The 14,357-nt window shown below is 51.6% G+C and overlaps 1 protein-coding gene across 1 annotated transcript in view; it reads left to right on the top strand.

The window, feature by feature from the left end:
- MED29 (mediator complex subunit 29) overlaps positions 1-14,357 on the top strand; it is a 40,676-nt gene that overhangs the window by 19,950 nt on the left and 6,369 nt on the right. Inside the window, exon 4 of the mRNA XM_058194999.1 lies at positions 11,896-12,152. Coding sequence (XP_058050982.1) covers positions 11,896-12,152 — 257 coding nt within the window. The remainder of the gene's footprint in view (positions 1-11,895; positions 12,153-14,357) is intronic.

Genomic DNA, 14,357 nt, shown 5'->3' with positions numbered 1-14,357 from the left:
CCTGACAGTTAGAACAATTAACCAGTGGAACAACTTGACTCCAGAAGTTGTGAATGCTCCAACACTGGAGGTTTTCAAGAAGAGATTGGACAACCAGTGGTCTGAAATGGTCTAGGGTTTCCTGGCTAAGCAGGGGGTTGGACTAGAAGACCTCCAAGGTCCCTTCCAACTCTGTTATTCTATATTCTAATCTCTTCTTCAAGACCTCCAGCGTTGGAGCATCCCCCAAGAGGAGAGGGTGCTTAGCCAAGCGACCCCCAAGCGCAGGGCACCATCCCAAAACCCTGCAAGGAAGCAAGTCCCCTCCCTGCCTTGGGATATTTTCCCTCCCCCTCCCCCTCCCCGTCCCCTGCCGCAGATAAACACCTCACCTGAGCTTCTGTACACAATGACCTCACTGTTTTTTCTCCCAGCAAAATCCCCTGGCAGGCAGGCCATTAACCCTTCGCTGGCCTTCCGCCTGGGCTCAAATTCTCAGCCAGAATTGTTTTGAGTCACGTCAGTGGGGGAAACAGGCAGAGGAGGAGGAGGAGGGATGAGTCATCCCCGGGCTCCAAGCCAGCCCAGCCCAGCCCAGCCCCCTGTCCAGAAACGGCCCTGCGGTCCTTGCAAAGCTTGTCCGGCCTTGTGAAAGCCATCCTGGACTGGACGTGCTGTGCAAAGACACAACCCCTCCCCCCTCCGAGGCTTTGTGGAAAGATTCCCCAAGGGATACAGGCAGTCCTCGGTTTACAATCACAAGTCAACCCAACATTTTTGTTGCTAAGCGTGGCAGCTAATGGTTAAGTGAGTGTTTGTCCCATTTTACGACCTTTCTTGCCTCCGTTGTTAAGTGAATCACTGCAATTAATAACATCGTTGTTCAATGAATCTAGCATCCCCATTGACTTTGCACGTTAGAAGGTCGTAAAAAGGGATCATACGACCCCGGGCCACTCTGACCGTCATAAATATGAGTCAGTTGCCAAGCGTCCAAATTTTGATCATGTGACCAAGGGGATGCTGCAACAGTCGTAAGTATGAAAAACGGTCGTAAGTCACTTTTTTTCAGTGCCCTTGTAACTAAACGGTCACTGAACAAACTGCTGTAAAACAAGGAGCACCTGTACTTAACATAACATAACATCAGAGTTGGAAGGGACCTTGGAGGCCTTCTAGTCCAACCCCCTGCCCAGGCAGGAAACCCTACACCATCTCAGTCAGATGGTTATCCAACATTTTCTTAAAAATTTCCAGTGTTGGAGCATTCACAACTTCTGCAGGCAAGTCGTTCCACTTATTAATTGTTCTAACTGTCAGGAAATTTCTCCTTAGTTCTAAGTTGCTTCTTTCTTTGATCAGTTTCCACCCATTGCTTCTTGTTCTACCCTCAGGTGCTCTGGAGAACAGCCCGACTCCCTCTTCTTTGTGGCAGCCCCTGAGATATTGGAACACAGCTATCATGTCTCCCCTAGTCCTTCTTTTCGTTAAACTAGACATACCCAGTTCCTGCAACCGTTCTTCATATGTTTTAGCCTCCAGTCCCCTAATCATCTTTGCTGCTCTTCTCTGCACTCTTTCTAGAGTCTCAACATCTTTTTTACATCGTGGCGACCAAAACTGGATGCAATATTCCAAGTGTGGCCTTACCAAGGCATTATAAAGTGGTACTAACACTTCACGTGATCTTGATTCTATCCTCTGTTTATGCAGCCCAGAACTGTGTTGGCTTTTTAACAGCTGCTGCACACTGCTGGCTCATATCTAAATGGTTATCCACTAGGACTCCAAGATCCCTCTCACAGGTACTACTATTGAGCAAGGTACCACATATACGGTACTGGTGCATTTTGTTTTTTTGGCCTAAATGTAGAACCTTACTTTTTCACTGTTGAATTTCATTTTGTTAGATAGCGCCCAATGTTCAAGTCTGTCAAGATCTTTCTGTACCTTGAGCCTATCTTCTGGAGTGTTGGCTATTCCTGCCAGCTTGGTGTCATCTGCAAATTTTGATGAGTTCCCCATCTATCCCTCGTCCAAGTCATTGATGAAGATGTTGAAGAGTACTGGGCCTAAAACAGAGCCTTGGGGTACTCCACTGCATACTTCCCTCCATGTGGATGTAGTTCCGTTGAGGACTACACGTTGAGTGCGGTTGGTCAGCCAGTTACGAATCCATCTGGTGGTGGTGCTGTCTAACCCACATTTTTCTACTTTATCTAGTAGTAGGTTATGGTCTACTTTATCAAATGCTTTACTGAAGTCCAAGTAAATTATATCAACAGCATTCCTCTGGTCTACTAATTTTGTCATTTTGTCAAAGAATGCGATAAGATTAGTCTGGCATGATCTGTTTTTGACAAACCCATGTTGGCTTTTGGTTATTACTTTGTTTGCTTCTAGGTGTTCGGTGATTCGTTGCTTGATTATCTTTTCCAGAATCTTCCCCGGTATTGAGGTCAGACTGATAGGTCTGTACTTTTACCTATATATTTCAGTTTTTTTAACTTTGGGTATTTTATGTTCTTTTTAGTTTTGTAAACTGTGAACTGTTTCCATTTTATTCTTCCTGTGCTGGTTTATGACCATAATCAAGATTGGATCGATTGCTCAGTCAAAAGTGAGGTCAAGGCAGGGATTGACCAGAAAGGCACTCTGCACCTGCTCAGAAGCCCTGTGACATTCTACGGATCCTGAGCCCTTGTGAGCCATGCCAGCCGAGACTCCTGCTTCTCCTGGTTGCCCTTTTCCCCCAAAAACACGAGAAGAAGCTGCCTCTTTTGTGCCAAGAACCAAATGGAGGGCAAGGAAGAGACTGTCCAGAGCAGGGGTCTCCAACCTCGGCCACTTTAAGCCTGGAGGGCTTCAACTCCCAGAATTCCCCAGCCAGCCTTAAAGTTGCCTATGTTGGAATCCCCTGACTCCAGGGCATAAGACGCACAGCCTCTGAGCGTGATAAAATTGCCCGCCCCTCCGCATTACGGAACGGCAGCCTGGCCTCGCCCCTCGCCCAGCCGATCCTGGGGATCTCAAAATCGGTTGCTGGGTGAGCCATACAGCCTGGCACTTGGCACGTCTTCCCGGGAGAGCTTTGCCAGGCCGACTTTTTGGCAACCGGGTTCTGCCACAGTGGTTGCTCCTCTCCGGCCGGCCCCACAAGACGAGGAGTGGGTGGCTCCAGATTACTGGGGAAGGGGAGACGCCGTTGAGCCAAGAATCTGGAGGTGTCTACAAAGCCCTTTTTCTTCAACAGCACAAGGGGAAAAAAAATTACAGGCAGCCTTTGAATTACAACTATCCATTTAATGACCGTTCAATGTTACGACAGCACTGAAAAATGGGACCTATGACCGTTTCGCAGTTACAACCTCTGCAGCATCCCCAGGGTCACGTGATCAAAATTCAGACGCTTGGCCACTGGTTCGCATTTATGACGGTCACGCGATCCCCTTTTGCGACCTTCTGACAACTGAGCAAAGTCGATGGGGAAAGCCAGATTCGCTTAACGACCGGGTGACTAGCTTAAGAACTGCAGGGATTCACTTAACACGAAGTGGCAAGAAAGGTCGTAAAACGGCATAACTCTCTGAACAACAGTCTCGCTTAGCGATGGAAATTTGGGGTCAACTGTGGTCATAGGTTGAAGCCTACCTGTAGTCGGAAAATGGGCCTTCCCAGACCCCTCCCGACTTTGAGTGAGAATCGGCAGCAAAGAGAGACCCCCTTTCCCTGCATTTTTTGGGGTGGGGGAAGCATCCTGAGACCAGCAGGGATTCCCTGCCTTTGATGGGTTTTCCCCATGCTCCATATGGAATGTGCAGCAGGACTGGGGGTGGGTGGGTGAAGGTTCCTCTGAGCATGTGCAGAGTGCCACTGCTTTTTGCCCTGGAGTTGAGGGGGTTGAGTAAATGAGGAGCCCTGCGGGGGGGGGCGCGTCTCAGCCAGCCCCTCGTGCTCTGGCCAAGAGGCCCACGGCTGATGGGGAACGAGGCCAGCCAGGCCCTGGGAGCAGACGGTGTCGGAATGGCAGCCGTGCCCAGAGGCTGGGGAGATCCCTGTCGCCCCGAGCAGCGCGGGCAAAGTGACGCGACGCTAAGCCGGGTTCTTCCTGGAAGCCTTTGGGCAGCCCCGCGTTACATAAAGGCTGAAGGCGGAGGAGCCGTTCTTCACATGACGGCTGACATCAGGCTCACATGCTCACCGCTGCCCCAAAAGGCAAACACACACACACAAACACTCCTGCAGATGCACAAACACACGCGCCGCACACTCACCCTATTGCCAGGCAACCACGGCTTCTGCCAAGTCATCCCCGGGGAGCCAGCCTGGCAGGACTGCCTGTGGCCCCAGGAGAAACGGGGCCCTCGCTTCTGCCTGCAGCCGGAGGACTTCCTGGGGCTGGGGGCTCAGACCGCCCTCCCCCGGTTTCCTCTTCGGCTCAACCCTCCCACCTTGGGCCATAGAACAGTGGCACTCTGCACATGCTCAGAGGAATCCCAGCCATGACAGAATAATAATAATAATAATAATAATAATAATAATAATAATAATAATAATAATAATAATAATAATAATAATAATAATATTTTAATTTGTATACTGCCCTTCTCCCGAAGGACTCAGGGCGGTGCACAGCCAAAATAAAAACAAAAACTACACATACAATAATAAGAACAACCTTTAAAAAACTTATTCAATTGGCCTTAAATAAAATATCTGCCTATAAAATTACAAAAATTTAAAACCCATAAAATCAATTTAAAATATTAAAAATTCAAGCCAGTCCAGCAAGACGGAATAAATAAGTTTTAAGTTCGCGGCGAAAGGTCCTAAGGTCAGGTAATTGTCGAAGTCCAGGGGGAAGTTCGTTCCACAGGGTAGGAGCTCCCACAGAGAAGGCCCTCCCCCTGGGGGCCGCCAGTCGACACTGTTTGGCTGACGGCACCCTGAGGAGTCCCTCTCTGTGAGAACGCACCGGTCGTTGGGAGATAGAAGCCGGCAGTAGGCGGTCCCGTAGGTATCCCGGTCCTAAGCCATGGAGCGCTTTAAAGGTAGTAACCAACACCTTGAAGCGCACCCGGAAGACAACAGGCAGCCAGTGCAGTCTGCGCAGGATAGGTGTTACATGGGAGCTTCGAACTGCTCCCTTAATAACCCGCACAGCCGCATTCTGGACTAACTGGAGTCTCTGGGTGTTCTTCAAGGGGAGCCCCATGTAGAGAGCATTGCAATAGTCCAAGCGAGAGGTAACGAGAGCATGACTGATCGTGCATAAGGCATCCCGGTTCAGGAAGGGACGCAACTGGCGGATCAGGCGAACCTGATAAAAAGCTCTCCTGGAGACGGCTGTCAAATGGTCTTCAAAAGACAGCCGTCCATCCAGGAGCATGCCCAAGTTGCGCACCCTTTCCATCGGGGCCAATGACTCGCCCCCAACAGACAGCCGCAACTGCAGCTGACTGTACCGGGGTGCCGGCATCCACAGCCACTCCGTCTTGGAGGGATTAAGCTTGAGCCTGTTCCTCCCCATCCAGACCCGTACGGCTTCCAAACACCGGGACAGCACTTCGACAGCTTCGTTGAGGTGGCCTGGGGTGGAAAAGTACAGCTGCGTATCATCAGCGTACATTGGTATCTCACCCCAAAACCACTGATGATCTCACCCAGCGGCTTCATATAGATGTTAAACAGGAGAGGCGAGAGAATCGACCCTTGCGGCACCCCACACATGAGGCGCCTTGGAGTCGATCTCTGCCCCCCTGTCAACACCGTCTGCGTCCGGTCAGAGAGGTAGGAGGAGAACCACCGATAAACGGTGCCTCCCACTCCCAGACCCTCCAACCGGCGCAGCAGGATACCATGGTCGATGGTATCAAAAGCCGCTGAGAGGTCTAATAGGACCAGGGCAGAGGAATAACCCTTATCCCTGGCCCTCCAGAGATCATCCACCAACGCGACCAAAGCCGTCTCCATACTGTATCTGGGCCGAAAGCCGGACTGGAACGGGTCTAGATAGACAGTTTCATCCAGGTACTGGGGTAGCTGACATGCCACTGCACTCTCTACAACCTTCGCCGTAAAGCGAAGATTGGAGACTGGACGATAATTCCCTAAAATAGCTGGGTCCAGGGAAGGCTTCTTGAGGAGAGGTCTCACCACTGCCTCTTTCAAGGCAGCGGGAAAGACCCCCTCCTGCAAAGAAGCATTTGTAATCCCCCGGAGCCAGCCTCGTGTCACCTCCTGTGTGGCCAGCACCAACCAGAAGGGGCACGGGTCCAGTAAACATGTGATGGGATTCAGCCTTCCCAGCAACCTGTCCATGTCCTCGGGAGTCACAGTGTCAAAACTATCCCAAACGGTCTCAACAAGACGGGTCTTGAAACTCTCGCCTGGATCTACCCAATTTTGATCCAGTCCGTCCTGAAGCTGAACGATTTTATCGTATAGATAACAGTTAAACTCCTCGGCACGTCCCTGTAATGGGTCCTCCCGCCCCTCCTGTTGAAGGAGAGAGCAGGTCACCCGAAACAGGGCGGCCGGGCGGTTATCTGCCGACGCAATGAGGGAGGAAACGTAGGAACGCTTCGCTTCCCTCAATGCCACTAGGTAGGTCCTACTATAGGACCTAACTAGTGTCCGGTCAGACTCAGAACGGCTGGATCTCCAGGCACTCTCTAGGCGTCTTCTCCGGCGTTTCATCTCCCTCAGCTCCTCGGAAAACCAAGGAGCTGGTTGAGACCGACGCCGGGTCAGAGGCCGCAAAGGCACGACACGGTCCAAAGCTCCAGCCTGTTCCCAGGCCGTGACGAGTTCTTCAGTCGTGCCGCGGGCTGGATTCTCGGGAAATGGCCCAAGCTCCGTCAGGAACCTCTCTGGGTCCATCAGGCGCCTGGGACGGAACCAACGTATTGGTTCCGTCTCCCTGCGGTGGTGGGTAGCGGTCTGAAAGTCCAGACGAAGGAGAAAATGATCTGACCATGACAAAGGTTCGACAGCTAAATCATTTGAAATCAGATCATTCGACCACTGGCCAGAGACAAAAATCAGATCTAGAGTGCCTCCCCCAATGTGGGTAGGGCCATCAACTAATTGAGTCAGGTCCATGGCTGTCATGGAAGCCATGAACTCCCGAGCAGTCGAGGATGCCGCGCCAGTTGATGGCAGATTGAAATCCCCCATGATCAATAGTCTAGGGGTCTCAGCTGCCAACCCAGCCAGCAACTCCAACAGCTCGGGCAGGGCTGTTGTCACGCAGCAAGGAGCCAGGTACGCGATCAACAAGCCCACCTGAGTCCTACGACCCCACTTCACATAGAGGGTTTCACACCCATCTATCTGAGGCACAGTGGTCTCCCTCGGTTCCAGACTGTCCCTAATAATAACCGCTATCCCGCCACCCCTACCTTGGGCCCTCGGCTGATGGAATGCTCGGAAACCTGGTGGGCACATCTCTACTAGGGGAACCCCCCCCTTCGGTGCCCAACCAGGTTTCTGTAATGCCCACAACGTCCGTGGTCCCCTCCTGAATTAGATCTGAAATCAGGGGGGCTTTGTTAATCACGGACCTTGCATTACATAACATCAACCGAAGGCCCAAGTCCCGAGAACTTTGGCCACTCGGGGAACGGGAAAATTCTGGAGGGCCGGAGCACATGATCGCTCTTAAATAGCGAGGGCGTGCCCCCGAAACCTGATGTGCCCCCCCCCTTCCGCCATACCTGCCTCTCCCACTTACCGTATTGATCACACAGCCCTGATAAACTGGAACGAAACCCTCCCCCGCCACCTTCGGACCTGTTAAATTACCGCCGCGAACACTTGTTGGACTTGGCTCCCTACCCGACGGGTTTCCCCCCCCCCATCTCTCCCCCAAACCAGACCCGTCAGTTCCTGTCCTGCCCTTAAAATTCCCATTAAAACTCCCCTTAAAAAACCGATTAAAACAATTTGTTAAAAATCCCCTAAGCCTCCTAGATTTAGCATGCCAACTCTCGGGGTTCCAAAACCTGTCCTCAAGATGGGCCCTCGATAGTGTGGAGGGCCAAACCTGCAAGAGAGGGGAATCTCGCAGGGCAAGAAGGTCCGCAAGAATGTGGGTTAGATCTAGTTCTGGCTAGAAAAGAGTGTGTCCTCCACTGACAGCTGCAAATTGAAGCCCAAATTTCTATTGCTAAGTGAGACAGAAGTGATTTTTGCCTATTTTACGACCTTTCTTGTCACGGTTGTTAAGTGAATCACTACCGTTGTTAAATTGTAACCCGGTTGTTAAGTGAATCCGGCTTCCCTGTTGGTTTTGCTTATCAGAAGGATGCAGAATAGATGATCACAGAACCCCGGGACACTGTGACCGTCATAAATATGAGTCAATTGCCCAGCGTCCAAATTTTGATCACGTGACGGTGGGGACGCTGCAGGGTCGTAAGTGTGAAAAACGGTCATAAGTCACTTTTTTCACTGCCATCGTAACTTTGAACGGTCGCTAAACAAACGCTTGTGAGATGTAGGAAGGAAGCAGAGAGGCGTCACTTTGCAGGCCCAGGAAAGTGAAGGGAGGTGTCCGTTGCACCCCAGTTTCCAATGCGGCGGGGACGTCATCCCCGGATGCTCCCAGGCTGGGACGTGGCCCCTTCCGACTGCCGGCAAGGACCGTGTGGCCGTGGCATGACTCATCGTTGCCAGGAATCCCTTTTCCGAGAAAGCAGCCGCAACCTTGCCCTCTGATCCAGCGGCTGCACGACACACCGTCACACCTTCCAAAGTCCAGCCTTGCCTGTTGTTCCATCGAGAGCCGTTTCCCTTCGGTCTTATCTTGAAATGTCTGCAAGGAAACCACCCAGCTCAGAGGCCTCCTTCGTCTTCATTTGAAGAGCAAGAGCCCCTCTGCACCCGGCTGCATGGAGGCTTTAAGAGGGGCTCCCAAGTGGGGTTCACGGCCTCTCCTGTCTCTGCCCGTTTGCATCCCCCCAGGAGCCCAGAAACGGGTCGCTCATCCTCAGGGCAGATCACTCGGTATTTTCCAACTGCATTGGAGTAGCTTCCCTCTTAACCTCTGACACGAAGGTAGACTGCCTCTCCGCCTGGAGGTTCTGCCCTTGGCCAGCGCCCTGAACATTTTGGCAGCCATGGAGGCACTAGGGTGGCCGAGTCTTCTCCCAAAGAGGCTGGGCAGGCAGGTGTTCGAGGTGGGAAAAATCTCTACCGGGGAGAAGTGGCAGGGATTTTTGTGTGTGATCCCTGGATCCCTTCCAGGCCTGGCTGATCCACCCATTGGGTAACATGGCCGTCGTGTGAGGCCACCCATGGATTTCCCCAAGGGAGGTCCCACATTGTCTGGACGGGTCCTGCCTTGTCTGCCCAGGGAAGTGTCGCAGCAAATCCTGGCTGGCTGCCAACCCCCGCGGGGCATCTTGGTGGGTGGAGAGGCACCACAGGAGAGGCACCACTTCCTGGTTCTGGGCACATTCTGGAGCGCCCGGCTGCCACCTTGCCAGGTGTTTGCAACCAGCCCCTGGCCTGCCCTGACGCCTCTCTGGGCGAGCTCCGATCGGGATGGCGAGATAAGGCGCAGGGATCGATTGCGAGACAGGCAGGGGCTATCGGTGCCCTGTCTCTGCCCCCCGGGCAGGAGGAACTGGCAGTGTCTGTGACTCGGGAAGGCCTCTGCCATGGGGTGCAGTTCTGCATGCAATGTGCCACGGTGGCGCAGTGGTTAGAGTGCAGTACTGCAGGCGGCTTCTGCTGCCTGCTGGCTGCCTGCAATTTGGCAGTTCAAATCTCACCAGGCTTAAGGTTGACTCAGTCTTCCATCCTTCCGAGGTGGGTAAAATGAGGACCCAGATTGTTGGGGGCAAGAGGCTGAGGCTTGTCCCCTAAGGGCTATTGCTATTGCATTTGGGGTGTGACCGGGTACCACACAGGAGAGGGAGGCAACTTCTCATGGCGGACTTGCTTATCCTACATCAGGAATGTCTAACCTTGGCCACTTTAAGACTTGTGGACTTCAACTCCCAGAATTCCCCAGCCAGCGCATGCGTTGGCTGGAGAATTCTGAGAAGTCTTAAAGTAGCCAAGGTTAAAAAACATTGGCCTGAGGTCTCAGCACTGAGCTTTCCAACAAATACAGGCAGATCTCGACTTACAGCAGTTCATTTAATGACTGAAGTTACAATGGCACTAAACAATGTGGCTTATGACCGTTTTTCACACTTAACGACCGTTGCAGCCTCCACAGGATCTCGTGATCAAAATTCACACGGTTGGCAACAAACTCATATCTGCGATGGTTGCAGTGTCTGGGGGATCATGTGACCCCTCCCCGCTTTGTGACCTTCTGACCAGCCAAGTCAATGGGGAAGCCAGATTCACTTAACAACCATGTAACTCTTGGGCGGGGTGGGGGTTGGACTAGATGACCGACAAGGTCCCTTCCAACTCTGTTAATCTGTTAAACTCTGTTAACTCACGGAACAACTGCAGTGACCCCTTTAACCACTGTGGCAAGAAAGTTGGGGCAAAACCCGGTTAGCGACTGTCTCCCTTAATGACAAAACTTTAGGGCTCCATTGCGGTCGTAATTCAAGGACTACCTGTAATCAATGAACTTTAAACGGCTCATTTGTTTAATCTTTAATTACCGACAGACGAGAATATTGACAGCTTTATAGCTTTTTTAATTTTTAACCTGTGGACGCTTTAGTCTCATTTTTGGGACCAGGTGGATTCGGCCCCTTTGGTGGATGATCTGCTCTGACCATCAAAAAGGGGGACCTTCTCTGCCTCCTGCTTCCCCCTCCCTCTTTCCAGACCCTTGAAAGACCCTCCTCCCCCCCTCCCTTCCTTTCCCATCTCTCTCTGCTTCACACAGTTCCAAAGGCAGGCCTGATTTTAGTGGCCAGATGCTCCGGATTGAGCACGTTCTTCTCGATTTTTCCCGAAAGTCCCTCCTCCGCAGCTGCGGCCAAACGGCCCGTGCAGGAGACGGTTTCTGGCCAAGTCAGGGCGTCTCTCAAGAGCTGAGCTCAGCCATATTTGGGGGTCAGCCAGGCTGGACCATCCCCAGAGCTTCCAGCCAGGAACCGCAGAGTACCCTGGTTGTGCAATTGCCCTGAACCGCGAGGGAAGATGAGAAGCAGCCTCAAAAAATACGAAGCTTGGCCTCTTCTTCAGAACAACAGAGTTGGAAGGGGGACTTGGAGGTCTTCTAGTCCAACCCCTTCCTCAGGCAGGAAACCCTCGACCATTTCAGACAAGTGGCTCTCCAGTCTCTTCTTTAAAAACCCCTCTAGTGTTGGAGCACTCAGAATCTCTGGAGGCAAGCCAATATTGCACTGATTTTTCTCGCTATCAGGAAATTTCTCCTTAAGAGAAATAGCCTCTCTGTCTGTCGCAAGAAAGGCCGTAAAACGGTGCAAAACTCACTTGTCTGGCTCAGCAGTGGAAATTTTGAGCTCAGTTGTGGTGGTCAGTCCAGGATTACCTGTAATTTAAAAGCATGTTGCTGAAGCTCACGTCATGAGTGGGGGGTGGGTGAGTGGGGGGGGGGTTGGTTTTACGATGGTTGGTGGGGAAGGGGCAGCTGAGGGGGAGCTTGGTGTTGTTCAAAGAGGGCATTTCACCCTTTCTTCCCTTCCGAGGAAAAACTCTCCTGGCAATTAGCAAGTGTATCTCTGGAGGGAATTACTTCAAGCAGAGAAAAATTCAGATTAAAGCTCCTCTCCCTTCTGAGTTGGGATGGGCAAAGGAACTCCTGACCTTCAGCCTAAAGTACACATGGGCGGGGGGGGGGGGAGACGAGGGAGGGTCTCCATCCCACCAGTAGCTCCCTCTTCCCTTCCCCACAAACCATAGTTCTCCTCCGCTGCCCACTTTCCTGCACCAGTTACTACTACTACTTCTTTTCTTTTTTCTTTTTTTTAGAAAGGAAGCTCTTTCGATCCACCCTCCTGGTTCGTGTCAAAAGCTTCGTTGCAAGCAAGTCTATTTAAGGTTAAGAGCGAAGCTGTTCTGGGTGATGTTGGAAAAACCAGCCAAGGCTTCACCTTTGCACTGAAGGCACCGAAAGAGAAGACGGGGAGGGGGGACCGGAGGCCTGCGTGGGTTGGAGGGGCTCGGAGGGGCCAGGAAAATACAGCTTCCCCTGCCCACCCGTTCAGTTCAGGGCGAAAAAGGTTGAGGTTTGTGGTTCGGTTTTTAAGTCCCCTTTAATGGCTCCGGAACCCTTTCCTGCTCGGGCGCTTGCGAGGGTGATGGGGGCAGAAATGTGCTTGTGAAGCGTTTGGGAAAGTCCCGTTCTGGGACCGACCTTATTTTCACGAGGCTGAGATGGGGGGGGGCAGCTGGAGGGAAGGGGAACATGACACCCCCTCCCGTGCTCCCAATGGTGTTACCAAGACACCCACTCTCCCTGGCTGCTGGCAGCTGCTCTGCCAGGCGTGGAGTATCAGCCCTGCAGGTTAAGTTCCGTTTAAGATTTATTGCTTACAAGGTGGTCCTCGACTTACGACCACCTTTGAGCCCCAGGTTTATGTTGCTAAGTGAGAAACTTGTTAAGCGAATTGCGTCCCATTTTCTGACTTTTCTTGCCACGTCCCTGCAGTTGTTAAATTAGTGACACGGTTGTTAAGTGAATCTGACTTTCCCCTTCAGGTTGCAAAAGGGGATCGCGTGACCTTAGAACGCTGCAACCGTCATAAATGTGAGTCAGTTGCCCAGCATTTGAATTTTTATAACAGTGGGGATTGACTGTGGGGATGCTGCAACGGTCGTAAGTGTGGAAAACGGTCATAATTCACTTTTTTCAGTGCCGTTGTAACTTTGAACGGTCGCTAAATGAACAGTTGTAAGTCAAGGACTTCCTGTATTCTTATGCAGATAGTCCTCCACTTACAACTTTTTGTTTAGTGACCGTTCCAAAATACAAGGGCTCTAAAAAAAAGCAACTTAGGACCTTTTTCACACTTGTGACCGTTCCAGCAACCCCAGAGTCACGTGGTCAAAATTGAGAGGATGGGCCACTGGCTCGTATTTATGACGGTTGCAACAAAACCGGACAAATGGTTATCCAGTGTTTCCCAGAAGGACTGAAGCAGAGGTGAGGAGCTATGGCTGCTGTTCTTTGAGGGTCTTCAGAAGACGCCTGATGCAAATGGACCCAAATTCAACTGACTTTTTATGGACCTTCCAATGTCAATAAAAGTCTATCAAAACACCCAGGAACCAGTTGCTTTGGTCCAGGGGTGAGGAGCTCTGGCCCCTTCAGGACCTGTGGACTTCAACTCCCAGAATTCCTGAGCCCGCTGTAATGGCCGTAATGGTCAGCTCAGGAATTCTGGGAGTTGAAGTCCACAGGTCCTGAAGGGGCCAGAGCTACTCACCCCTGGACCAAAGCAACTGGTTCCTGGGTGTTTTGATAGACTTTTATTGACATTTGAAGGTCCATAAAAAGTCAGTTGAATTTGGGTCCATTTGCATCAGGCGTCTTCTGAAGACCCTCAAAGAACAGCAGCCATGAAATGGCCCAATCCTTAAGACCTTTCTAAGCGAGAGTCAGGCCTTCCCATGTGCTTCATAGCAGCGCAAGAAAGATCTCCTGTGGAATCCTTAGTGGACGGTGGAATCCACCAGCAATCGGCACCCAGATCAGCATAGATTAACTCGAAGGTTAACATCAGACCAACAATCCGGAAGTAAAGAAAACCCCAGCCAAGAAACTGCCCAAGAAGCCAACACCAAACATCCCGACTGAATAATCTCTAAGACCCCACCCACCCACCCACCCACAGACAGGGCAAGACACCAGAATATAAACTTGAGAGCAAACCGCCCTCCTTACTAGCACTGATGATGTTACCTAGTTGGGTAATTAAACGTCTGCATGCAAACGAGCATGCTCCGAGAGCCCCAAGGACCCACTGGGGTACTACAGTCAGCTTGGAGGGGATCTCAGGGGTCTTCGAGTCCCAAGCCCCCCAATGAAGAGCGCCTGTCCTAAAGGGAACTGCTCAGCCGTCTTTTCTCAGTCGTTTTTTATTTACTTCTCCAGCCCATATTTCTCCAAAGACCGTTGGGAAGAAAGAACGCCTGAATGGGAGTAACCTCCGGTCCCCTTCCGAGTGTGGCTGGAATCTCAGTTTCTTTCTTCCAGAGCTGAGCTGTGGCTTTTTTGTGGTTTTCTCTCTCAAACAGTGGCCTCTTTTAGGCTCAGCACATGGACAAGTGTGGGCAGAGAAGCCGGCTTCACCTCGTCCCCTCCTCTCTCTTTTTTTTTTGCTGGGTAAGGATTTTCCACTCTCCGCTTCCCATGAGTCCTCTCTCTTTTGCCAGATGTGTGCAGGATTCTGATTCACCCCAGAACTATGCCGAGAAGGCTCAAACGCCTG

This window comes from Ahaetulla prasina, chromosome 10, assembly GCF_028640845.1.
Source record: "Ahaetulla prasina isolate Xishuangbanna chromosome 10, ASM2864084v1, whole genome shotgun sequence".
In the NCBI taxonomy this organism is placed as follows: Eukaryota; Metazoa; Chordata; class Lepidosauria; order Squamata; family Colubridae; genus Ahaetulla; species Ahaetulla prasina.
The sequence above is the reverse complement of the archived record's forward strand: the minus strand, read 5'-3'. Positions and strand labels throughout refer to the sequence as shown.